The sequence below is a fragment of the Phoxinus phoxinus genome, assembly GCF_949152265.1.
Source record: "Phoxinus phoxinus genome assembly, chromosome: 20".
Classification (NCBI taxonomy): domain Eukaryota; kingdom Metazoa; phylum Chordata; class Actinopteri; order Cypriniformes; family Leuciscidae; genus Phoxinus; species Phoxinus phoxinus.
The window spans coordinates 16,589,304-16,615,326 of NC_136895.1; the positions used below are offsets into that span (position 1 = coordinate 16,589,304).

Genomic DNA, 26,023 nt, shown 5'->3' on the forward strand with positions numbered 1-26,023 from the left:
ATATCTGTAGTATCTTTTCTTTTTTGTTGTCTTTTTTGTTTGAGTGGATTAGACTGGCAAAAAAAATGTCTGCTACTAAATAACGTTTTTTAGCTTCTGTAAAACAATCATGATTATGATTATTGCCATAATCAAGCATATCTATTTAGGTTAAAATTGAGATCACGATTATTTCACATGATAAAGAAAACTTGTCTTTTTAACAGTTGATTTGCTTTAAAGGAAAAATGGATATTATTTTAATGTTCCTTGAGGTTAACTTATTGATAAATTTTTTTGCACAAAAAAACGAATGTATATGCGGAAAAACTATTATATTCAATGCTCATTCTGCCCCTCTGTCTGAAATGATCATTTTAAAAGGGTTACTAAACCCCTGGTCAGAGCCTAACTCCACCCACTGGCAATATTTGGGGACAAACCGAGGGCAAAATATATATATATATGGTGTTATTGTTTAACAATTACAGTCTTATATTCAGTCATTTTAGCGCGAGCTCGTGTAGGGGCGTGGTTAGTGAGCCGTTGGCAGAGCCATCATACGTCACACGGCACCACAACTTCCAATAGGAAAATTCAACTGCAGTAGCCACCGTTCAACCTGAAGAGGGCAGCACTCAGATGTTTTTACACCATATTATATATTGTACAATTAAAACACTTTATACCCAAATGTCAAAACATTTACTCGAATCAATGAACAGCAATAAAGCCCCGTTCTTACAGATCATTAACTAAAAAAAGTAGTTTTAGGGTTTAGTTACCCTTTAAGGCTTGTCAGTAAACGGCCACTGTTATGATTATCCAACGCCATTGCATAGGAAACGGTATCATCGCTCGCTCGCTATTGCATGCAAGCAAATGTTTTGAAAATGCTATCCATATAAAACTGTCTTTTACATAAACATTATAAAATATTTTACTTAGAGTTGTGATGCAGCTGCTGTCAGATCCAATCCAGCTGCCTGCTTCATTTTTCAACAAAAGTTTCTTTGCGAACTCGGCCTTGTTTACAAAACATAATTCTCCAACGCGATCCGCTACAAATTAAAAATTAACCATCCGCTTTATTTCCGACGCTGGGATCGCGTGACGCGCTAAAGCTAACATTCATTCACTCTTCCATTTGTCCTGTTGTCGACATGTTGTTGAGTATGTCAGAAACTGAACGCACATCTGTATACTATATCAAGTGTAGACAGTGTCTGTGATTTTAAAGGGTTCCATTTGCTTTTGATATGACGATCACATCCAGTGTAGTCACATGTCAGCCGTGCCAGTGGGCGGGGCTTTTGGTGCAATGATGTGTAACTATTCGTCGATTCTTGCTCTGAAGGCAGACATATGCAAATGTATTTGCTAGGAGTGTGAAGAGACACTTATCTCACGAGACGAGGCACGAGATTGTGTTCACGAGAATGAGACAAGACACAATATTTTTGCACAATATTTTATAGAAATCCTCAATGACAAAATTCATGACTGGAAAAATAGTCTGCAGGTGCATTTTGAAAGGTTTTAACTAATAATCTTGTAATGAATGTCATTTCAGTTTGATCAAATGCACTGAAAGACAACAATATACAAGCACTGTAAAAGGTTTACCACAAACTCAACTGACTGGCTTTTCTCCTGTATGATTTCACAATCTTTTCAGTCTTTTCAGATCTTACTGTACATGAATTATGACCTTCCAGAACTTCTGATTGAGGCTCTATAGGATTAAATCATATTTATATTTAAATATTACTTGTTTTTTAAATACAGTTCTTTGGATTATTGGACTGTAACTGCTCTTTTCCACAAATTGAACATGGAAATAAAAAACGTATTTGCGTATTTGATTTATAAAACGCGAGACGCTGGCAGTTGAATGGGGAAAAAACGGGTCTCGAGACGCGTTTTTTATAAGTTGAACTGATTTTAACTTGAGCGCTGCGTTTTTAGCGTTTTTATTCCCCATGGCGATATTGCCAGACCACTTTTCACTCAACGAGAAATCTCGTCACATCTTAGTCCCGCGAGATCTCGTTTCATCGGATCTCGTCACACCCCTAGTATTTGCCCATGTGACGTCACAGATTCCGCAATATCAATAACAATATCGTTTCCACCGAGCGGTACATTACACTGCGATTACTGTACCGTACTGTACCGTACCGCTCAGTGGAAACAAGCCATTATATGTGAATAGATCAAGGCATATTTGATTTCTCATGTCATGACCCATTGAAACGTATAGTTTTTTTGGACAGATGAAAAATATATAATAAATGTAATAAAAAATGCAACTAACCATATTATCATGTAAGTTTACAAAGTAAATAAACGTATAACAGACACATTCATCCGTTACTTGTACAGGTTGCATGACATCCCCATGTTTTGTAATGATTGCAATATTTTTTTGCTGGATCGCCACTAAAGAACCATGTTTTGAAAGTGCAAGAGTGTAAAATGAGAAACCTTTACCCCAAAGAACCATTTCAGCAAAATGGAGCTCTTCATGTAAATATTTTTCTAAATATAAAACAGGTTTTTGAACAGGTTTTCCCCGTCTGCCATGCTTCATTCTTCCACTTTCATTTCTATGAAACAAAACATTTAAAAAAAATAAAAGGTGCCTCCCAAACAGGACCATAAGTCTGTTAAAAAACACATGATTCATTTCACTGTTGTCTCACCTTATTCACATTTGGACTTGAGTCCTGCCATCTATAAGTGGAACATAATGGGAATTAAATCTGGATCCACCCCTCGACAAGTTTTCTGGCAGCGCTGTTATCGCCTCGCATTTGACACTGCAACAGAATTGCTCAAGCAGTGGTTTCAGGTTCCCGCCTCGCCGTAGCTAAGTTTATTTGAGTGTTTGTAACAGGAACATTACCTCAGCGACTAAGTGGATATAGAACCTATTTCAGTCTCAATGGGTTCAATGGGGGGGTGAAGACAAAATAAAGCTATATTAAGGCATATCGTCACGTTTAAGAGAAAAACACTCAAATGAAGAATTCAGACTGGATGAAAAAGCTAAAAAAATAAATAATTGAATTATATTTATTAAATATGATATTAAACTTGTACATGTACAATGTACATTTTTATTAGTTATTATTATATTTGGACTATTTTAATCATATATATACTTTTATATCATACGGTATATTAATTTTAAACCATTCAGTTTTCAGTTTATTTCCAATATTCAAAATATTTCTTCAATATTTGATAAAAGTTGACAAATATTAAAGTATTTTATAAATAAAAATAGTATTGTAGTTTTATAATGACTTAATTTTGACCATTTTATTGTAAGTAGTTACCATATTTGTATCAAGTTGAAAATCATTTGAATAATTTCTTTGAACAAATAATTATCTAAATAATTGTCTGACTGTCCCTCCTCCAAGCTTCTCAATGTCTTAATGATTCATTGTAACAAACCGTTAAAAAATATATATATTGGAAAAAAATCCAAATACCTGAATTTAATGATTTTGTGAGTTTAATTAACGATGGCAAGGTCATGAAAATAAAAAACACATTTTTATTAGTGTCAAATGAAGTTTACCGTCTGCTCTGGCTAACGTCAGGGTTTCGGTCTAGTTCAGGTCATTTTAACATGTCTGGGTGATTCAGACTTTCTTCTGATTCAGACAGAAGAAAGGTGGATGGTGAGTAAGACTTCCTCTGTTGTGTCAGTGCCACCATGCTATCCTTCAAGGGATCTCAGTCATGGTGCCCAACTGCTGCTAGGGAAGACCCTCCATCACACTGACACGAGGAAAATAGACCTCACGAGGTCATGATAATAGAGCGCGGAGCACAGCGAGCCCTCCAGAGAAGTGCAGCCTAATATCCCCATATTGTGTGTGCGTATCTAGTTCTGCAGACTCCATCTGTAAATAAACTTTCAAAAGCTGCGAGCTTGTTCAGGATGTAGTTCCTCATCATGTGAAGCTCTCTCAGGATTTCCTCTTTGTTTAGACACGAGTTGTTGTTTACAGGATGTACGACCGTACAATCAAAATAAAGACAGACCACAAATCTTCTAACCTCCCACCCACAGCTTGTTGCTCCATTTAAGATGCACAGGTTTGGTTAGTGATGATAGTTTTCCAACTACTGAGGAGTGAGGTTGACTAGTTTATCCATCCATCCATCCATCCATCCATCCATCCATATATATAGAATGACACACACACACACACACACACACACACACACACACACACACACACACACACACACACACACACACACACACACACACACACACACACACACACACACACACACACATATATTATATTATATTATAAATATTATTGCCAGGGAGAAATTAATTTATGTATGTATATGTATATATATGTATATATATGTATATATATATATATATATATATATATATATATATATATATATATATATATATACCGGTATATGATAAATTAATTTGTGTATATATGTGTGTATATATATATATATATATATATGAGAAATGAATGTGTGTGTGTGTGTGTGTGTGTTTGTATATATAAACACACACACACACACACGTTCATTTCTCATATATATATATATATATACATACACACACACACAAACATATATGTATGCTGCATCATGTTTTGTTGTTTTTCTTCAGCATTGTGATTTTTATAGATATTGCATTATTATACGGTAATCTAAAAAGATTGTAGGCTGCATGTTAGCCTGGACAATGGATGTTTACGTGTATTTGAAGTTATGGGTTTGTTGGCATTAATTTATGCTTTACCATGTTTCCTTTTAATGCTTTATTATTTAAACCACATTGAAATTAGATAGGGGATGTGAATGATCACGCAGCACTCTCGCATCAACTCTTTTTCTTTCTTTTTTCTTCTTCTTTCTGTTGGCCGTCACCTGTCACGTGTACTGTAGTCAAGCACCTGCGCTGAGCTTGATGGTAAGTGTGCAGCTGTGCAAAAGCACTGAGTTCTACTGAACCCAGCCGAGTGCCTGATTCTGTACACGCTCATGCATGCACCTGCATTTATAAATAGTAAGAAATTTAGTCATGAATGCAGGTGCATTACAAATGCAAAATAGTGATTATTATTTCTGTTAGTTGTTGTTTTTTCTTGCACAGCTCTGCATTTCGCTTCTAATTGGCTAAAAATACAATTTTAAGGAGAAAGGAGGCATTTTCATGAGCTAAAGTGCCTCTGTTTCTCGCGTGGAAGCATCCCTCTTGTTTTTCTAGCTTTGATGGGCATGTAAGAAGTCAGTGTTTTACAAACTAAAGGAAAAGAGTTCTTACCTGAACACTACAACACAAGAGAATGCGAAACCGCAGGCCGACCACAAGGCGCACAGACCTACATGCATCTGCGTACTCCTGTCACAGGCACGTTTTGTAGTGCATGCATCATCATCATCATTGTCGTCGTCTCTGGGAGTGTCTTTTGAAAGCCTTTTTTTCTCGCGAACTACTTAAAGCATTTGAACAGAGATTCATTTAAATGTTCTGTGGAGGTTGACAAAACCGTATTGCCATAAGTGGATTTTAGAGGTTTTTTAATTTAGCCTACAGCATTTAGACTTAACTGGAAGTCTTTTTCCTATACATCTTCCAAGTAAGGATGATTAATCTGTTTGGTATCTTCCTCATTGAATCTCTTTCATTTAGTGTCAGTCACAATTGTATGTACTTTCCAGCCTTGCATTGGCCACAGTGTAAAAAAGCATACATTTTACAAAAAAAATAATAATAATAATTTTATATGTGTTTGTGTGTGTGTGTTATGTTATATATTTGTTAAATTTTATCATTTAATTAAATAAAATTATTTGTTTATATACGTTAACATATAAATTAAATATATATCAGGAGCATGCAGTCCATATGGGCTGAGAATGCTCTGCACACCCAAGCCATTCCTGGATTCGCAAATTACTATAAATTCACTTGTTTGAGCTGTACCATAAAGCTTACATGATAAAATGTTAGTAATACGTATGTAACTCTCAGTCGTTTATTTATTTGCCAAAAGATGGTAATTTTCTTCAACTGTGCCAGTTACGGAGGGTTTCGGTAAGCGGATCCACAACAGCTTTGGCGCCTACACTCTGTTGTTAAGTATCGTCATCACTGTCTCACGTTCTCATTGGTTTGCTGGGGGATTTCATGCGCTGGTAAAGCTGTCCGCGAATCGTTCACCCAAGCGGTGCTGGTGCGGCCAGATCACAATCAACGAAAATCACATTGTATTTGATACAAAACTAGATAGACCAAATAAAATGAAAAAAGTCACTATTTTCATAGCATTTCATTTTCTCCATAGGGAAATATATTTTTTTACCAAAACTTAAAAACTATTAAAGACAGATCTACTGTATCAGACCTGTAATCTGAGGTTGTTAATCAATAGTCTTAAATTTGCATTATTTCAACTTTTAAAATAATAATTATATTTGTATTATACTTACATTTATTCTAATTATATTTTTACTTCTATTTATTTATAATAAGCTACTAATATTTATTATATGTATATTTATTATACTTATTTTTTATTCTTAAAAATACTTTTTTTCTTCTTGACGCCTGCCATGGTGTTTCTTATTTGTCGTCTCTGATTTAGATTAGTGTGTCCTCTGCTGATGCGCCGCACCGTTTAAAGGTGAAGCAGAGCCAGTCTACGGAGAGCCTGGCCACTCCCTATTAAGTCCTATTGTACCGAATTTTGTAGTTCCACCAAAGTTCCACTGGGGGCGATCGCCCATGAGTGCAAAATGAATGGGAGTCTATGGAGCTAGACGGCTAAATGTGTCTCTTTCACCCGATTGCCGTTGAGAATTCTCAGATTTGATTGTAGGTTTTGCAAGTTCAACATGGGTTATAGGTCAAAAGTTGAATGAACGAGTACTTATGTCCTTTCGATTTCTTACAGGTTGAGTTGTTGTTGCTCATAACACGCTAGCATTCTGCTAATGAACGCTGATTGGTCAGTGAAGGACTAATTACGACCAGAGATATCGCTTGATAGCATCCGAAGCGGTACCAGAATGGTCTTTTAAAACAACAAAACAAAAACTTTTCTAGCACGTGTATTTACCTTTGTCAGCTGTGTTGAAAATAAAGTGCAGAGCGCGAAAGCACCAAAGTGACTGAAAGATTGCCGTAAAGCAGTACCTCTGGTCGTACGATGTGTATGACGTCATTGACATTTTAAAAGACTTTTTAAAGCAAATAAGTGACTCTAAAAAATAATACTTTTTTTATGTAATTTCTTTGCATCTCCTTTCGAATACAACATTCAATTTAATAGACAAAAAGTTATATCCTGAGAAAAGTGGATTTTGTGGGGTATAGCTCCATAGACCTCCATTCATTCTACACTCGTCCTGTGAGCGCCCTCATATGGAACCAGAGTGGAACTGCAACCAGTTCAGAAGCCGGAAGTTTACTGAGGCCCCATCCACACTACTGCGTTTTCATTTAGAAACGGAGACCTTTTGCTACGTTTGCACCTCCCATCCAGACTACAACGGCAAAAGCGAAGACCTAAAACTGAGAACTTTAGAAACGCTGATGACACAGTTTTGCGTTTTGAATCTCCGGAGGGCGTTTTAGTGAAGACGGTCAAAACGGAGGACTTTAGAAACGATGACGCAGAGGCTCACGCTCGGCTCTATGATTGGGTGTCATCAGTCATGGCGTATCCTTCCCTGATTCGTCAGACACCCATCACATGACCCGTCCCCGGGAAGAAAACATACAAAAACAGCCTGGACTACGTAACGTTAGTGACTGCAACATAGATAACGAATTATAAGCGTTACTGATGTTGATGTCTTTGCTAGCAGCTGTTGTGCAAGTAAATAATGCATTTTACAATGCTATACTGCCTACATGCGCCTGTGTACACCGGCACGCGCATGCTCAGTGTTGGTGAATGGTCACGTGATCCGCGTTTTCAGTCGTTTTAATGTGGACGGAGATCAATTCTAATACGCAGCTAAACGCTAGTGTGGACGGAGATCGTATTCGTTTTAATTCTCCGTTTCTAAACTAAAACGCAGTAGTGTGGATTAGGTCTGAGAGGGGAAGTTCTCCCCTTATTAGACATTTTCTGGGTGAAGTATGTCATTTCTGCCACATTAGTGCCACCTAGAGGAATTACAAAAATACAGCATATTTTGCAAACGCCCCTCAACTCAACTCAACTCAAAACAGCAGCTTTTACGGTTACCCGTGAAGGCATCAACAGGTAAATGTAGGCTACTTTCAATAAATGGTCAAATTAGGAAACTTTTAGCTGTGTTGCCATGTGTCATGAGAGTAAGCAACTGAGCAGCTTAACTGTCTAGCGTGAACGCACTTATTATAAACCCATACAACGTGCACCAGGTGCATTTTTGACAACCAGCATACACTTGGCTCCACTTGCAACGGATATATAGATATATTTCTAAAAAAAAATTATATTTGTATGTATTTTATACATTTTTAATCCTCTGATGCTGTTCTGACAAATGTTTGGTACCCGAAAATCTTACCGAAAGCTCATTCTTTGAGATATCAAGCTCAAATTTAGAGCACAACTTGTTTAGATTTATGGCTTTGATTTTCTTAGTTTTAGAGTAAAACATGTTTTTGAAAATCTATATTTCATATCAAAAATTTAAATCGTATTTGTGCATTTTTCATAATAAACTTACAATTCTTTAACTTTTTTTTAGTTCACTTTTTTAAACTTTTTTCACTTTAGCAATAATTTGCCACACGTATCGTCTTTGAAAAGAGATAAAAATTCTGTGCTCTAAAGCATTCAATATTTATGAGAGTTTAAGTTCAGGTCTATGCTCATAAAGTGAATAAATGGATTATAGATACAGCATAAATATAATGTACCATAAAATCCCCTAAAAATACAAATTATTAAATAAAAAACATTAACAAATTAAAATATTTAAAATACTATAAAATACATTAATTTATTTGAAATAAAAAAGTCATTTTTGACTACCACACGAACAGCACCAGAAGGTTATAAAAAAAAAAAAAAAAAAAAAATGTGTGTTCAATTTTGCTTTTGGCACATCATTCTAACCACAATAAATTGCTCTTACATTATAATACAACATTTTTGTAGAGTTTGAACACGTAAGTTCAAACTGTCAAATAATGGCACATCTGTCTCATACCTCCCCCTCAATGGAAGGATATTAACTGTACTGAAAGTTAATAATCAGTGAGTCATGTTTACTGATATCTCCGTAACTGATTCCCAGCCCGTCCGTGTCTATTCACAACAATGACACCACATCAAGGCGCCGTTCTGTCGTCGGGGCTACCAGTCACAAGACATCGATTTCTATTACGAGCCATCGCGGGACTCCAAACTGATTAGGCCCGCTCAGATTGCCTGATGTTTTTTCTTCCCGTAAGAAACCCAAGCAGGTGTTGATTCCAGTCTGATGCGTTTTGGGAAACCAGCCAATCGGATATGAATTCATTTCGCATCTATGCGTTTAAAACCAGTCCTAAAAATATGACTTTGTTAACTGGTCCGCTTTGATGCGAAACGTATCGGCCTGATTGTTTTCCATTCATAAGTGATGAACACAAAAGGGCACAGCCTGAAATAAATGCGCTCAGCTGGGAGCCACTAAACATAATAATCATTAAATAATGATCTGCCAGCGTTAAACAGATCCAGTGCAGCCGCCACAGCGCTCTGGAGAACCGTAGCGCTGCACTGTTTACACTACGAATGCGGTTGAGTTACACCATGTACTGTAAAGAGGGCCTGACTGCCAGTAACTCTAGTCACTTACCAACAAAAGCATCATTTCCTGAAAGCTCCTCCCCTCCCCTCCCCCTCGCTCAGCTCCCCTCCCCTCTCAACCACCTTTAGCATTGAGGAACTAAACCACAATCAATATGAGTAAACCTCCATGCACATACCTGTCACTCCTCTTTTACTAGGAAGTGCACAGGGATCTCTCTAGAGCCTTAACGTACCTGTTGTGCCGGCGAGAGAGTTGTTATTCTTTCCGCCCATCTGACTTTGGGAATGTTGCAGCTGTGAGCGTGTCGCTTCTTTCTCCAGCACATGGAAAGGATCTGTTGTTTCCAGGAGGTGAATGATAGTGACTGGACTCATGTCACTCATGCAGTTTTGGACTAAGTTTTACGCACAGCTGGGACGTCCTCCGCCCAAGGTAGAGCACGTAAATATCTTCAGTGTGGTCCTTGTTAGCATTTTGATCACTTTTATCAGAAAATGTATGATGTTGCGGGGTGAGAAAGCCAGGTTTTATTGCCTGAGGGAAGCAGTTGGCTATTTGCCTAGTGCTCTACTTTCTTCCCTCAAATGATTTCCTTGAAAATATTAGAATATTATTTCCTCATCACTTTTTTGTAAACATCTGAAGATCTAGGATCCGTCGCTGGGCTGTAAACTATAAACTGCCATCATTTTGTCATTTTTAATGATGGGTGTTTATTGCATTTGTTTGCAGTCATCTTGTCAGCATGACAAACAATAACTATTTTAAATGTGTTCCAGCCTTGCCAATCTATTTATCTATATAATGCATTTTTCTTTATAACATACCTTTTATTATTATATTTTTATAGATTTATTTTGAGATTTTCTCTATTTTAATTGTATACATTTTTATAACCTAATATTTTATATGTGTGCGTGTTTGTTTGTGTGTGTGTGTGTGTGTGTGTGTGTGTGTGTGTGTGTGTGTGTTTATTATATTATATATAAATATATATGTATATATATAAAATATATTTTAAACAAATATTTTTCCTTAACTAATTATAGTATGTACTTTCTATCCTTATAATATTATGTCTTTTTATATAAATTATATATAATGCATATATTTTACAAATATGTGAGTTTCTAGATTGATCTTTTGCATTAAATGTTGTATTTAGAGCATCATTGTGATTACACTGATAGTAACACTACGCATGACAAACACGACTGCTGGTTTCCAGTAAGAGGTGGACGCAGGTGATTTCTTGGATTTGGCTCAAATTTGTATCATCGCTCCTTTTTTTGCATTAGTCTTTGCACTAGTTTTGAAATCTCATTGCTGTTATAAAGCATTAATGATTGCGTCAATCTCAGGAAGTAGACGAACCACAGCAAAAGATTTTGAAATTTGACATGATTTGTGCACTTTTTTTGTAGTGCACACAGATGTCTCGGTTGTCGAATGAATCTTAGATGAGAATGTCCTGTGTTGCATGAATTTGTACTGGAGGGCACTTCCCTTTATTCCGGTCATCATGAATTGTCTGATATCAAAGAGGTTTGGAGCTCTATTTTGGGCCTGTGGCCGGGCGACACTCGTGTTTTACGGGAACAGTGTGATGTAAAATGCTGTTATGGCACATTGAGCCTTCGCTTCCCAAACCGACGACCTGCAGCGCTGCATGACATGAACCACATCTCCCTTTTGTGCAGTCTTCTTTCTTGCACCTTTCCTCATTTTTTGTTTGTTCTAATTTAGTTGTTTTGTCTGTTCTTTCATTTGTCTGTTTCGTTTGAACGTTCTTTTTTAATTTGTCTGTTTTCGCTTTCTTTAGGTTTGCATATGTTCAATTGCTCTTTTGTTTGTTCATTCTTTTTTTTAGGTCATCTGTTCTTTCTTACTTTTCTTGTTCGTTTCCATTGCTTGTTCGTTCTTTCATTTGTTCGTCCAATCTTTTGGTTGTTTGTCTGCTCTTTCATTTATTGTCTTTCTTTCTTTCTTTCTTTCTCTTTCCTTTCCTTCTTTCTTGTAGTTCATTCATTCTTTCATTCTCCATTTTATTAGTTTGTTCTTTTTTCTTTCTTTAGGCCATTTGCCCTTTCTTCTTTCCGTTTGCCTGATATTTCTTTCCATTTGCATGCTTTCTTTCTTGCGGTCATTAGTCTTTCTTTCTTTCTTTAATTTTCTCCTGTCCTTTGCCCTTCTTTTTTTTCTTATCTATTTCCTTGATCTTTATCTCCCTCCTAACTAAATGAAATAAATAGGACATAAAACGCATCAGGAAGCTTGATGTGATAATCTGGCAGTGACGCTTTAGGCTCGCCTGCAGTTTTCCCGTCAGTGCTTGTTGGGAAGGTTCAATAAGTGTCATGCTGTGGTGTAACCTGACACATTGTCGTAATAATGAGGCTTTATTACAGTACGGGAGTGTCAGGAGATGTTTCTGTGTGTTTTCTCTCTCTTGTACACACCAGCTTTACTCATCTAACACTAGAGTGCGGCCACCAGCTTGTCTTGCAGGTGCATCTTTTTCCTTATATTTCATACAGGAAACATTTGCGCAGGCTTACAGTAAATGATGCATTTCTGGTGGTCCCCACAGTCGAGCGCTGCCAGCTCATCTCTACCGGTTTGTCTATATTTCCCCCCTGGCAATGGTTTTCAAAGCTCTTCTACTGTAAATCATTTTCTGACAGGTTCTTTTTTGTCATTTTCGTGTCATTTCAGCTTTTGGTTGTTGAATGTTTATGCTGACAATGCATGGTGGTGCCTGTTGAATGGAAAAAAAGGCTTTAGGAAACTCTACCATCTTTGCCCAACTCGCCCCAACCCAAACAGACAATTCAGCATGCTTCAAAGAAGCCATGGTTTTACAGAGCACCGCATCCAGAAACCAAACAGAACTGAAATTGTCCGTTCACAAGGCTGGAAAGTGTTGAAGCGTTGCAGGATTTTACTTGGTGACTGCAAGTTATGGAGTTCAGGTTAGCCTGCCCTGTGGACGAAAACCGTGGTGGGATTTACAATGGATAGAAAACAAATGCAAGGATTTTCCTCAGTATAAGTGCCTCCTTTGCGACAACATTGTGTCCCTGTAAGTGCAGAAGTGAGCGTGTTAAAACACATTGGTCATGAAGTAACATAAGAATAACATTTAGTTTTAAGTAACAACTAAATAAAATGTTTAACACACCGCAACAGAATACGGTTGTCAGCCGTGTATTTGAGTCCTTAATACGGTCGGTTGCATTCACACACAGTTTGGTTATTTACAGGAGTGACACCGCATTCTGTAACCAAACTCACACCTGTAAATTTCAGAAAACCGTTGCTGTGTGAACGGAACCGGACTGGACAACTAGTTGCCCGTCACGTCACACAGTGCAAGAGAGCCGCTCAGTGCTGCACATACGCGTGTCTACCGTCTGTTGCGAGTTTCCAAGAGTGGTTTCAGTAACTTATCTAAAGGTTTTAGATCTAGTCACTGTTCTCCACCGGAGCGGCTCCCGTCAGTTTTGTGTTCCACGCGTGGATTTGACGGATGAACTCGTCAAAAGTGATAACTTCTTTGATATTACTTTGGTCACTGTAGCTAACATGGAATACAGGCTTGACTCCCATTGCACATTCATTCAGACAGTATTCGAGAAGCCTTCGCAAGTTGCAGTGTGAACGGGACATTTCATACCTGTAAGTAAATGAGGTTGTCAATCCCAAAAAATTACAGTGTGACCGTAGCCTATGATTGATTGACTATGAAGTATTTAACAACAAAAGCCTCATTTAATTGGTCACTGGCTGTTAGACCGCACTGTTTTGCATAATGCAAATAGTATCATAAGGATATAACAGTAAATATGTTTTCCTTCATGGAAATGTTTTACTACATGGCATCACTGATCAAGTGCAAGTGATCAAACGTGCAAAGACTCGACTTAAGCATGCTAAAATTTGTTGTTGATTATTTGAACTGCCGATTAGTTGTTACAGCTCTACATAAGTATAATGAAAAAGCTCAAAGAAACCACAGAACAATGATGGATTTCACTGGGTCAATGAAAGTGACCCTCAAACCTTAAGGGTTGAACTGTTACTGTTTATGTACATGCTGTTTTACCTCGTGATCATGTGAAAGGACTCGATATAGTCTGGCAAACTTCCATCCTCTCGCTCAGAAACAAAAGATTGTCTTATTCAGCTGATGTCACTGAGTTCATGTAAGGCCACTCAGTGGTGGGCGGAATGAATTCCTTTATCTACACATTCTGTATTCTGTGTGAACGTTACATTTACCTTTTTCATAAGTATTTTAAACGGTTAAACGTTTCTCATTTGTTGGTTTCCTTCTCATTTATTAGTTTCAGCATTTAGTTTTTGCTGCTCGATTTAGGCAAAGCAAAATTGAACTATTAACAGCATTCATCAGTCCAATGCCACTCCGTCATCCTGAAGCAGGGGAATCCCTGTTTGCTGGCTCAGCAGTGGAGAAAAGGAGTGGAGAGAGGAGGTGGCCTGGCCTTCCAGGAAGTCTCGCCTTGTTCCTTGTGGTTGCCCGAGAATGTACAAAGTCAAATTCTGCTGTTCCCAGTTGCTAAGCAATATCAAAATCATTTCGCTTAGAGAATTGCAGGACAGTTATATTTTATTTATTTTTCTCTCATTGGGGAAAAAAAGTTCACTTCTGGGATCTCTTTGCAGTGCTCTGCAAACGTGTCCTCAAAAGATCAAAGGAAGCATAAAATACTTTACAACATGATTCTGATAGCAAATGGCGACCCCAGCCGTTTGATCAGTTTAAAGGGGCAGGTTGTGACCTCAGGTTTCAGAATCCCCCACTGATGTTTCTGCCAGCGCTTTCTGAAGTGCCATCACTACTGAATTGAGCATTTCCTGGGTTTTCAGTGGATGTATAGCGGACGGAGATAGTCTAGATCAGGTTCCTGGTGGAATGTTGCCATTCTATATATGGGCATTAATGTGTTTTTGTCCGTTGTCAACAAAAACACAAGCATCCTTCCCATCACAATGAAATCAATGAGCAACATCTTTTGAATGCGGAAAGACGACTTAGCCACTGCCTACAGACTGAAACATTGTTGCTGCTTAAACAGTCAACTTATTATGATGTGAACTTACTAAAAGCTGGTTGACACTGTTACAGTAAATACAACATTTTGTTCTTTGATAAAAAAAAATTTGTAATGGATGAATAATGAATGAGATCATAGATAAAAAAGAAACGATGCATGATGGTCGAGTTTTCCACTCTCAGTTTCATGTCACTGCTTTTAATCTTGATTATCTCCATAATCAAGTATAGAGGAAGTACAATGACTTTGAATTCATGGCTTCTGAAAGAGCATGCGATCAAGCTCAGATGTTCTCACGAAACTTCCATGACCCGAGTCACCCAACTAACATCACAAACAACATGCACACCTTCCATATTGCACCAAAGGCACATTTCCCAGCATCTCTGAAATGCCCCATGCACACTAGCAGCGGTTTTATGAGTGCACAAAGAATACAGGTATCTAAAATATCAATACAATATACTTTGTGAAGAAAAAGCATTGTGGTACTGTAAGACCGCATCAGGTCAATCCTGAATTTGAACGTATTTTAGATTATAAACAGCTTATTTTGGGGTCTACTTCAGTCTGACTCTCTTTTCTTTTTAACATTTAAAAACTGTTACTGTTCCCATTAATGAAATGGATAGAATAACACGGCTCCTGGCCACCCTCCAGTTCCTAGTTGTTTACCATTCGCTGGTTTTCCTCGAACAGTGAAAGGTTCTTGGAAAATCTTGGCTGTATGGAGAGCGTCTGAGGCCCCTTCAGACCCCTCACACATTCCACTAGTTTGCAACACCAGTTTTACTACAAAAGCCTCTGATTAGCTGAGTGCATTGTCCTTTAAACCAAATCCAGATTATAATGCTGTAGTGTTGCCTGCGACATACCATCTCTGCACTTCATCTGCTTAATTCACTGTGTTAATTAGATTGTGGGTTCAGTGGTTTAAGGTATATTTACTGTTGATACATTTCCCAGCCATCTTTAACCCTGATCTGAAGCAGATGGTTCTTTATGGCGAAAATCATTTGTGCATTTTAAACTACATTATTTGTTTTGAATGCTCCACAATCTCCACCACATTCAGACCTAGTATTAACGTGTTTCAAAGACTGATATTTCATGAAGTCATTCCTAAGGTGTGTTCACATTTACCGTTGCTCTGCGAGATTTTATAGGCGAAATCCAGTCATTCCAATAGGAATCCATGTGATTTGGAGTTTTACAACAGGACGAAAAAATTCACAGATTTTGCTCAAGTTGGTTGTGCTTCATACATCTCTATGCATTTACTCGATATGACTTTTTTTGCGTGCAAAATATCGCTAATATGACCGAACCTCTAGTTTCCATGAATTCTTTTGTGTTACTTTGGACCATGTTGGCAATTAAACTGATTGGTAAATTGTTCTTGTTTTCTTTTCTATCAGGACCTCTCTCTAGATGATCTACCAATCTTCTCCCCTACGACCGATTCCTTATCCGTATACACCAATACTGATATCCTCAGGACTGATGTGACACCCAATGTACCCACAATATGGGACATCAAAACACCAGCATCAGTCCAAGAGGTAAGGCTAATTTCTGACCGCAAATACACACGCAAATGCTGATGTGTTAAGCCTAACTGATGGTTTACCAGTGTTTTATGGCATTTGTGTTGATTTACTATTATTAGCATAGTAGCAGAAACCACACCTGTGAGTGACACACCCACCAACTGAACATTTGTTCCCACTCTTATAGTAAAGCATGTGATCTTTCTGTTGACTTTAACTTTTTTCTTTCTCTTGTTCCTCATCAGGTGAATTCTAACAGGTTTCAAGGTTTAAACTCTTTGGATGACATCACTGCTATCATTAATACACCACCCATAGGAGGTTATCAGGTAACTCTCAATCAACAGTTTGAGAATTATGTCTTTGTTTTTCCTTCTTTATTTTAATCTTTTTACGTGTTTACACAGAGACCCCAAACACAGCCAGAAGAGGAAGAGGAAGTCGAGGTGGAGGAGGCTGAAGAGCTGGGTCATGTTGATACCTATTCAGACTACAGGCCCTCAAAATGTGAGCATTGTTTTGTTTGTTTTTTTGCACACATTTCATGGCTATTAATTTCATACTAGAAGATTCATAATGTTTTTGCTCTCTGTTTCGCTGCCTCAGCCAAAATAGGAAAATCCCACCCAGACCGAGTGGTCGAAACCAACACTTTATCTAGCGTACCTCCTCCAGATATCACCTACACCCTGTCCATCCCAGAGGCCAGCATAAATGACGGTCTGCTCTCTGCTTTGCAGCTGGAGGCCATTATCTATGCCTGCCAGGTACCCCTGAACAAACTTTGCCTTTCTTTTGCCAAAACATGCATAACATTGCCTTTCTTTAAAACAACATGCACAACAACAAATTGAAAGAATATAACGGACTGAACTCTTCCTATGTGAACTCTCACATAGAGTCCAAAATATCTAATGTCTTATTCCATTTATTATTTTGATGCTATTTACAAACTATTTTAAATTGTTTAGATCCTGCACTATTTTTTTATTTTTTTTTATTTAATTTAATTTATTGTTTTATTTTGAGGCTATTGACAAAACAATTGGTCAAATCCCAATTTCCCAACCTTATGTCATGCAAATTTTTTATGACCAATTTTTTTTACTATGAACTACCCCCCTGTGACTTTAATTAATGTGAAATATAATGCAGTTAATAATTTGGAATTAATTAAATTAAAACACAATCAGGTGAATGTTTTCATACAATCAGGTGAATGTTCTTTTTATTTATTTTTATTTCATACTATGTTTTAAAAGTTCTACAGTATCATTTAGTTCAGCATTGGCTTTTCTGTTTCTCCATCATAAAGCCATCGTAAAATCAGCTTCAGACTCTTTGTCTGCAAATATTTTTTACTTTCTCATCATACTTGATACAAACAGGCCATTAATATAGTCTTCTTTATAACACTACAGCAACATGAGGTGATTCTGCAGAACAACCAGCGGGCCGGCTTCCTCATCGGGGACGGCGCCGGAGTGGGCAAAGGCCGCACGGTGGCTGGCATCATTTTAGAAAACTACTCAAAGGGAAGAAAGAAAGCTCTATGGTAAGCCATCTCCAGCATCATCAAGCCCTGTAAAACCCACACCATTGACTCTCCCACATCAAACACAGACTCTGAATCAGTTGCCTCATCCTTCTCATCTCTCCTCCAGGTTCAGCGTCTCCAATGACCTGAAATATGACGCAGAGAGAGATCTCCAAGACATCAATGCACCCAAAATACAAGTGCATGCCTTGAATAAGGTCACTATTACTGTGTGGCTCAATATGGCAGCCCTGTTGATGGAGATCACGTTTCCAGTGTAGCTCATTCTCACAGACTTTCCCTATAGCTTTGCTCACTGTGTCTAACTGTAACTGTTTTCCGTGCAGATAAAGTATGGAGACACAGCTACCTCAGAAGGCGTCCTGTTTGCGACCTACTCAGCACTGATTGGGGAGAGTCAGGCAGGCGGCCAACACCGGACGCGTCTAAAGCAGATCCTAGACTGGTGTGAGCCGGGTTTTGATGGAGTTGTATCCTTTACCCTCTATAGAGTTATGTGCATAACATAGATTTTGTGTGCAAGGATTTTATAACTTTTTGTTGCCCTTACCCCTTTGCAAAATAAAAGCTTTTATTTTTATTTTTATAATATTATAAATGTTCACTCTAAAATATTATACTTATTAAAATATAAATATTAATTCCAATTGTATCTGGAAAAAAAAAATATAATATTAAAATATACATAATATTACATATTAATATATTTTAGAAACCACCATGTTATTATATAATTTTTAAATATTATAATTATATAATAATGAAATAATGTCATTCAATTTAATTCAGTACATTTTTCTTTGTTTATACCTTTTTACAGTAATATTGTTTTAAATCAGCTGTGTCAGCAGTGTATTTTATTTATTTATTTATTTATTTTATTTATTTAAATTAAATATATTTATAACATATATATATATATATATATATATATATATATATATTTTTTGTTTATTTATAGTATAATATTGTGTTAAATTTTAAATTTTATTTTTTACTCTTAAAATACATTTAGTTTAATTGTTTTATTTTCTTATAACTTAAGAAGTTATCTGTGGACTTCTGTGAGGGTCTGTTTACATGATAACAATCCTCTGTAAAAAATGAAGGTGAACATAAAGTTGGCTTTACCCTTGACCACAAGCGACCCCTAGATTATATTTGATGAATGCCACAAAGCCAAAAACGCAACGTCCACAAAGATGGGCAAGGCCGTGCTGGATCTGCAGAACAAGTTGCCGTTGGCCAGAGTGGTGTACGCCAGTGCCACAGGTGAGTCTCTGCACTGCAGACCACTTGCAGTACCCCATATTATGCCAGAGGTTTAAAGTGAAGGACTCTGTGTTTCTCAGGTGCCTCAGAGCCAAAGAACATGATCTACATGAGCCGTCTGGGAATCTGGGGAGAGGGAACCCCCTTCAGAACCTTTGACGACTTCCTCCACGCCATTGAGAAGAGGTTTGTATTGGACCACAAACTTGTTGCTGGCAAATATGAAAACTAATATTTTTTTATGTGAAATCTGAATGTGCTCTTCATTTATAGGGGCGTGGGAGCCATGGAGATCGTTGCAATGGATATGAAGGTCAGCGGGATGTACATTGCACGCCAACTCAGCTTCTCAGGAGTTTCGTTCCACATAGAAGAGATCAGCTTGGATGATGATTTCAAACTTGTGTACAACAAAGCTGCTAAACTTGTGAGTTCCGATGGGAATCCGTGATGCATTTTTTTTTTTAGGACTCTTTGGTGAATAGAAAGTTTAAATGAATGGCATTTATTTGAAATAGAAATCTTTTGTAACATTGTCTTGACACTCACTTTTTATCAATTTAAAGCATCCTTGCTAAATAAAAGTATAATAAAAAAAAATTAAAATAAAAAAAACATACTGAACCCAAACTTGTGAATGGTAGTGTACATGTTGAAAATAACTATTTGAATATGGGCATGGGTTGAAAACATCTTCTTTAATTCATTACATAGAAAACACTGAAAAACTACAAAACAATCTCCACTGAAAAAGTTGTATGTCTATAGAAATAGTTCACCCAAAAAATTGTCCTGGCTGCACTTTTCCATACAATGAAAGTGAAAAGGGACTAGGGCTGTTAAGCCCCAAAACACCAAGATTTTACCCTAATGCTATCATAAAAGTAGCAGATATATTCCAAACCTTCTGAAGCCTTACAAAACCATTATTAAACTGAAAATGTACCCATTACTGATAATCTTCCCCTGAAATGACCGAGTTACAGCAAAGGGCAAGATTTTCAATAACAATGGCTACATTTCAGTCTGTTCATCACACAAAACTATCGAATGGCTTCAGAAGACATTGAATACAGTGCAATTGTAATATGAACCACTTTTACCATATTTTAAAAGTGCATTCTTTTTCAATATTGGAGCTTGATACCTCCAGTCCCCATTCACTTGGCCAGGATATATGGGAGAGTGAGAGTAATTGATGACTGAATTGACATTTTTGAGTGAACCCTTACCTTTAAATTTAGTACAGCGAATCAAGTACCTGAACTGGTCTGTAAAATGGGACATTATGCTGTGTACGCATATCTGACACAATCTCCTCTGCAGTGGGCGGAGGCTTTGGTTGTGTTCATGCAGGCCGCTGACGAACTCTGCATGAGCTCCAGAAAGTCCCTGTGGGGTCAGTTTTGGTCATCCCACCAGCGTTTCTTTAAATACCTCTGCATTGCCGCCAAAGTGCGCTGCCTGGTGGAACTGGCCAAAAAGGAGTTAAAAGCAGGAAAGGTCAGTCACATTAGAGAGCCTGAACTCTTCCTAATGAAACATTATTTGTTGCAATAGGCATTTTACACTCTTTCTTTCTTCTCTCTAGTGTGTTGTGATTGGTCTGCAGTCAACAGGTGAGGCTCGAACCAGAGAAGTCCTCGATGAAAATGACGGACGCTTGGACAGATTTGTGTCTGCTGCCGAGTAAGTGAATTTTGGGCATATCTTAAATATTCAGCCACCTTATGACTACTTCTTTCCAGAGTAGTGCTCTTGCAGTTTCACAATGATAGAAAGGTTTCTCAATATTTTGTTACTGTGGTCATCTCACAGTCCATGTTTCATTCTGAAACCTGTGTAAGTGTTATTTGATAAGAACCACTTCCTTAAGCCAATGGCAATTATTACACAAAAGCTCTTTTTCTGCCTTAACACGATAACGTGTTTGTGGTTTCTCAGGGGTGTGTTTCAGTCTCTAGTCCACAAACACTTTCCATCAGAGAAGCAGAGGAGAGAAAAAGGAGCGGTGAACAAGAGGAAACGTAAGTTGTGTCGCACACTATTAAAGTTGTCCATACGTTGCACCGTCTTTGCTTTATGCCTCATGGTTTGATTGAACGTTCTCCTGCAGGTAAGCCTCGGGGCCGACAGCCAAAGCAACCCCGACACGGCACTGATGTAGTTGGAGTTATCAACATCAGCGATGACAGCAGCACCGAGTCCGACGCCTTGGACAGTGACTCCAACTCCTCACCTGACTCGATCCAGGACAACAGTGACGATGTCATCTTTGTCGATCAAACTAGCTATCAAATGGGTATGTTGAATGGGTATTTTATAAGGGTGTCACCGAAATTAAGTCACAATCTCGAACTTCGAAATAAAAAATGGAATCGTCGATACTGCCACGCCCCCATGTCACGTTCGGTCGGCTTGTCAAGCGGAAAAAAACACGCGTGTTGAAGTACTGCGAGTCAACCTCCTCTTAAGGGGGTCGCTCACCGGACGAGAAGCGCCGCGCCGCGTCTATGACATCTCGAGGTATCGCACACCGGACGCGCACTTTCTCAGTTTATGGCCTGCAATATTGTTATGTTTAAGGACATTATGGAATTAAGATCATGTCTGTACTATGTTATGATTGTAGGCTACTGTACAATTAAATACGTTGCTTAGTCTGCAGTCTGAATTCACTTTACCTCAGAGCGTCCGTTAACTGAATGAATTGAGAATATCACCTGAAAATCCGATAACATCAGCAATTTTCATTCAACAAGCTGATTTCTAAATGAGAAATTTCTGAATGTAAAACTAAATGTATATTGCAGCACAGGGTTAAGTCATAATGACGATTTAAGAGAAATACATGTAAATTTAATATAAAACTATGTAAATGGTAATCTGTGGCGCGGCAGGTCTGAGCCGTTGCTGGGCGCCGCGGACAGACGCCGAATGGCGCCGCCGGTGTGTGTATACACTCAGAGAATAATGTGTTCGAATTTTGAAGATGTGGCACTGCGCGATGCATAGATTTATCTGTTAAACCAACAACTGTTTGTTTGTTTTGTTGTGAACTTGAATGTCATCTTCTGTGAAGAAGACTGCAGTTACAAAAGAGAAACTAGATGGCAGGTTATTTTGCTTAAGTTTCCAATTGACTGAAGATACAAGTTATTGTTACATTATGTTCTTAATAAATGTTTTAAATTTGACAATGTAGTGTGTTACATTGCGAACAAAGGTCAGATATTATGCATAAAATTCTGGTCTAAAAATGGCATAGCAACCTGTGCTTTAAAAAAAAAAGAGTAAAAATCGAGAGTCTAATCAAACCGTGACCTTAGAATCGAAAATATAATCAAATCGAGGATTTGGAGAATCGTGACACCCCTAGTATTTTATTGTGAAACTTATATTATCTCCATTTATCCTGATGATTTTTTTCGATCCTGAAGTCGCTTACAGCACCTTTAATATAAGTATATGCTATCGTTTTTTTTATGCTATCGTTTTTTTTTTATGCTATCGTTTATCGTTTTTCCTTAGCACGCTTAGAGGAAATGAAAAAAGGGCTTCTCAACAAGATCGCTGAGCTGGGAAAAGAACTACCACTCAACACACTGGATGAGCTCATCGATAAATTTGGAGGTCCAGAAAAAGTATCAGAGGTTATTATTTATGTATTTGTCCTAGTGGTCCAAGGATTGTTATACCTCAAAAACAAAAAAAACAAGGTTGTGTTAAAGCGCTAAACATGCTTTGTGTATGTGCCCAGATGACGGGACGTAAAGGCCGAGTGGTGCGTCGGTCTGACGACACTGTCCAATACGAGTCCCGTGCTGAGCAGGGCCACACCATTGACCAAATCAACATCAAAGAGAAAGATCGCTTCATGAATGGAGAGAAGGTGAGAGCAAGTCTCAACAAGGAAATCTGCTACCTTTAGACTCTGATTTCTTTTTCTGCATTCAGTAAAATGTTTCGCCTTACTCCCTTCAGGTGGTAGCCATAATATCAGAAGCGGCCAGTTCAGGGATCTCACTTCAGGCTGACAGAAGGGTGAAGAACCAGCGTCGAAGGGTTCACATGACCCTGGAGTTGCCTTGGAGTGCGGACAGGGCTATCCAGCAGTTTGGTGTGTAGCATTAACTCATGTCTACCAACCTCTGACCTTGTCATTAAAACTCTCTTCCCATAAAGAATGCAACCGTACCACAACCACTAACTGACAACCCTTTGTGTTCTTCAGGTCGCACTCATCGTTCCAACCAGGTCACAGCTCCAGAGTATGTCTTCCTTATCTCTGAACTGGCGGGCGAGCGACGATTTGCGTCCATTGTGGCAAAGAGGCTGGAAAGCCTGGTGCGTCCCTGACATGCAAACTCCTTTTCTTTTCTGACTGCAAATGGTTCATACACATGGTTTAACATGTGGTGAATTATTGGCCATTCATGTCTTATGGTTATAATGGAGTGATATTGGAATGAGAGATATTCCAACTAGAGATGTGCGCAAAGCCTTAATTCAAATTCGGAAAGGCATTGAAAATGAGTAACGCATTCTACGGAGCCCCAAAAGGGACATGGTTAGGCTTGCTGCAGTATTTGGTTACATTACAGTACATCAGATTTCACTTATCACGTGTCTCCACGATAGTAATGAGAGATGACTGCTACTCCCTATACACATACATTGTATGTGATTGCAAATTCGAGCGAGCGTGAATTTAAAAGCGATTTCAATACCCCACATATTGATTGCAGCTCCCTAATACCCGCAAATAATTACCCAACTATTTAATTTCGAGAGAACCCAAAAGCATTGAAATATATTTGTTCCACCCATCTCATATTTTTCCCCATCACTATGTCTATAGGGGCTCTGTAGAATGCGTAATTTCTTTTCCAAACATATTAATCGGCTTTGGGCACATCCCTAGTTCCAACTTTAAAAAAAAAAAGTTTTTGTTCAACTTCCATTCCGTACTGGTCACATACTCTATGTGTAACATGTTAAAACATTCAAATCTCTCCTCTGGTGCTGACATTTCTAATCTTTGTGTTTGCTTTTCACAGGGAGCTCTGACTCATGGTGACAGGAGGGCCACAGAGTCTAGAGACCTGAGCAAATACAACTTTGAAAATAAAGTGAGTAACTGTTTCAAATAGAACAGTGACACTGTTAAATAAATACTCAAATGTACTAACCCGTGGTCTATTTTGGCTTTTCTTCACAGTATGGGACCAAAGCTCTAGATAAGATTACCAAAACCATCCTTGGTGTGATCGAAAGCAAGGTACCCCCTCCAAAGGACTATCCTGGTGGTGATGCCATGTTCTTCAGAGGTAAATGGGCTCTACTTTTGCATCGCTTTCTTAAGATGTGAATCAGCTAGTACATTGATCTCAACAAAGCCACCAATGCCTCCTTATCTTAGACATGAAGCACGGTATGGTGGACGTAGGCATGCTCTGCAGTCAATCACGGTTGGGCATCAACACTGAAAAAGGTGAGGTTTCCACAAGAGTCATATCGTACATTTCATCACAGGCACACATCCACTTATTTTCCCTGACCACGTGACTCCTCTTTGTTTTTAGACTGCAATATCACCAAGTTCCTCAACCGGATACTGGGCCTGGAGGTGCACAAACAGAACTCCCTCTTCCAGTTTTTTACTGACAATTTCGACTACTTGATCGAAAAGGACAAAAAAGAGGGCAAATATGATATGGGAATACTGGGTAAGCAGGACTTCTTCTGGTGGGGTGTTACTTTAAGTTGCATTGATCTGCTTAGGTGACAACCAAGTTATCTGCTTTCTCTCAGATCTGGCTCCAGGCAATGATCAGATCTATGAGGAGACACAGGAGAAGTTTCTGACTGCGGGAAACCCTCAAGATGGTCAAGTTATCCTGTATAAGGTCCGTCTTTTTAAGAAGCGTGCATGAAAGTTGAAGACACACCAAGTTGAACTGATTCTTTAATGTTAAGGTTCATACAAACCAGCTCTTCAACGGCTGAGAGCTCAGAAAACATGCCTAAGGCACAGGAGTTTCATGCGTGTCACACGCTATCTCTTCCACCAAGAGCAACGTTGATTTTTGACGGCTTACGCAATGGGAACAAGTTTCCCAGCCATTAAGTACTTCCTTGAGCGAGAATAAACCACATTGTGTGAACTTTCTGTTTTGCATAGATTTTGGATCCAAGCATAGCCAGAACATGTTGTACATCTGTCCAACCATTGTGGACAAGTTTGACAAACAATATCTCTGACAGAAATGTTTGTTTTGTTGCACAGATAAGTGTAGATAGAGGTATGGCATGGTCGGAGGCTCTCCAGAAGGTCCAAAATCTCAGCAACCCGGATGAAGGTTTCTACTTCTCCCATAAAGTGAGTATTTGGGCATAGAGACAAAAAAACCTCTTCTTTCCAAATTTGCATGTAGTTTCTTTTTAATAACACGGGAAAGATGGTTCCTAGGAAGAACCTTCCTGTTCAAGGGTGAAGGAGGGTTCATGTGTAATTTGAGTTCTTTCTTAGTTGTCTGATGTTGAACATGTTGGTACCTGTCTCTTTTGCAGTTAAGAGGTAACTACCCATGCGTGCTGCTAGCTGTGCAGGGCCGGGAACACAACATGATCATCTACAAACCAAACATTGGCAAGCAGGCCCAAATGGAAAGCCTTGATAAACTCCAACAAAGATACTACAAGGTGCGTTCAACCTCTTCACCATACATGTAATATTCTCTAAATAAAATTATGGGAAAAAGAGACCTTCTTGAACTTGA

At 38.3% G+C, this 26,023-nt stretch overlaps 1 protein-coding gene across 2 annotated transcripts in view; it reads left to right on the plus strand.

The window, feature by feature from the left end:
- sbno2b (strawberry notch homolog 2b) overlaps positions 1-26,023 on the plus strand; it is a 44,468-nt gene that overhangs the window by 14,312 nt on the left and 4,133 nt on the right. The window contains exons 1-26 of one of the 2 annotated variants that reach the window (XM_079592286.1): positions 9,926-10,215; positions 16,280-16,423; positions 16,657-16,740; positions 16,819-16,918; positions 17,018-17,178; positions 17,833-17,966; positions 18,076-18,166; positions 18,296-18,439; positions 19,124-19,241; positions 19,322-19,427; positions 19,515-19,668; positions 20,568-20,744; positions 20,833-20,930; positions 21,186-21,268; positions 21,358-21,543; positions 22,773-22,894; positions 23,002-23,133; positions 23,226-23,361; positions 23,476-23,588; positions 24,302-24,373; positions 24,463-24,571; positions 24,664-24,735; positions 24,827-24,970; positions 25,056-25,150; positions 25,531-25,623; positions 25,815-25,946. In XM_079592286.1, coding sequence (XP_079448412.1) covers positions 10,138-10,215; positions 16,280-16,423; positions 16,657-16,740; positions 16,819-16,918; positions 17,018-17,178; positions 17,833-17,966; positions 18,076-18,166; positions 18,296-18,439; positions 19,124-19,241; positions 19,322-19,427; positions 19,515-19,668; positions 20,568-20,744; positions 20,833-20,930; positions 21,186-21,268; positions 21,358-21,543; positions 22,773-22,894; positions 23,002-23,133; positions 23,226-23,361; positions 23,476-23,588; positions 24,302-24,373; positions 24,463-24,571; positions 24,664-24,735; positions 24,827-24,970; positions 25,056-25,150; positions 25,531-25,623; positions 25,815-25,946 — 3,078 coding nt within the window. In that variant the 5' untranslated portion in view covers positions 9,926-10,137. Of the gene's footprint in view, positions 1-9,925; positions 10,216-16,279; positions 16,424-16,656; positions 16,741-16,818; positions 16,919-17,017; positions 17,179-17,832; positions 17,967-18,075; positions 18,167-18,295; positions 18,440-19,123; positions 19,242-19,321; positions 19,428-19,514; positions 19,669-20,567; positions 20,745-20,832; positions 20,931-21,185; positions 21,269-21,357; positions 21,544-22,772; positions 22,895-23,001; positions 23,134-23,225; positions 23,362-23,475; positions 23,589-24,301; positions 24,374-24,462; positions 24,572-24,663; positions 24,736-24,826; positions 24,971-25,055; positions 25,151-25,530; positions 25,624-25,814; positions 25,947-26,023 lie in introns of those variants that run through there. The other variant, XM_079592285.1, reaches the window with a different exon arrangement.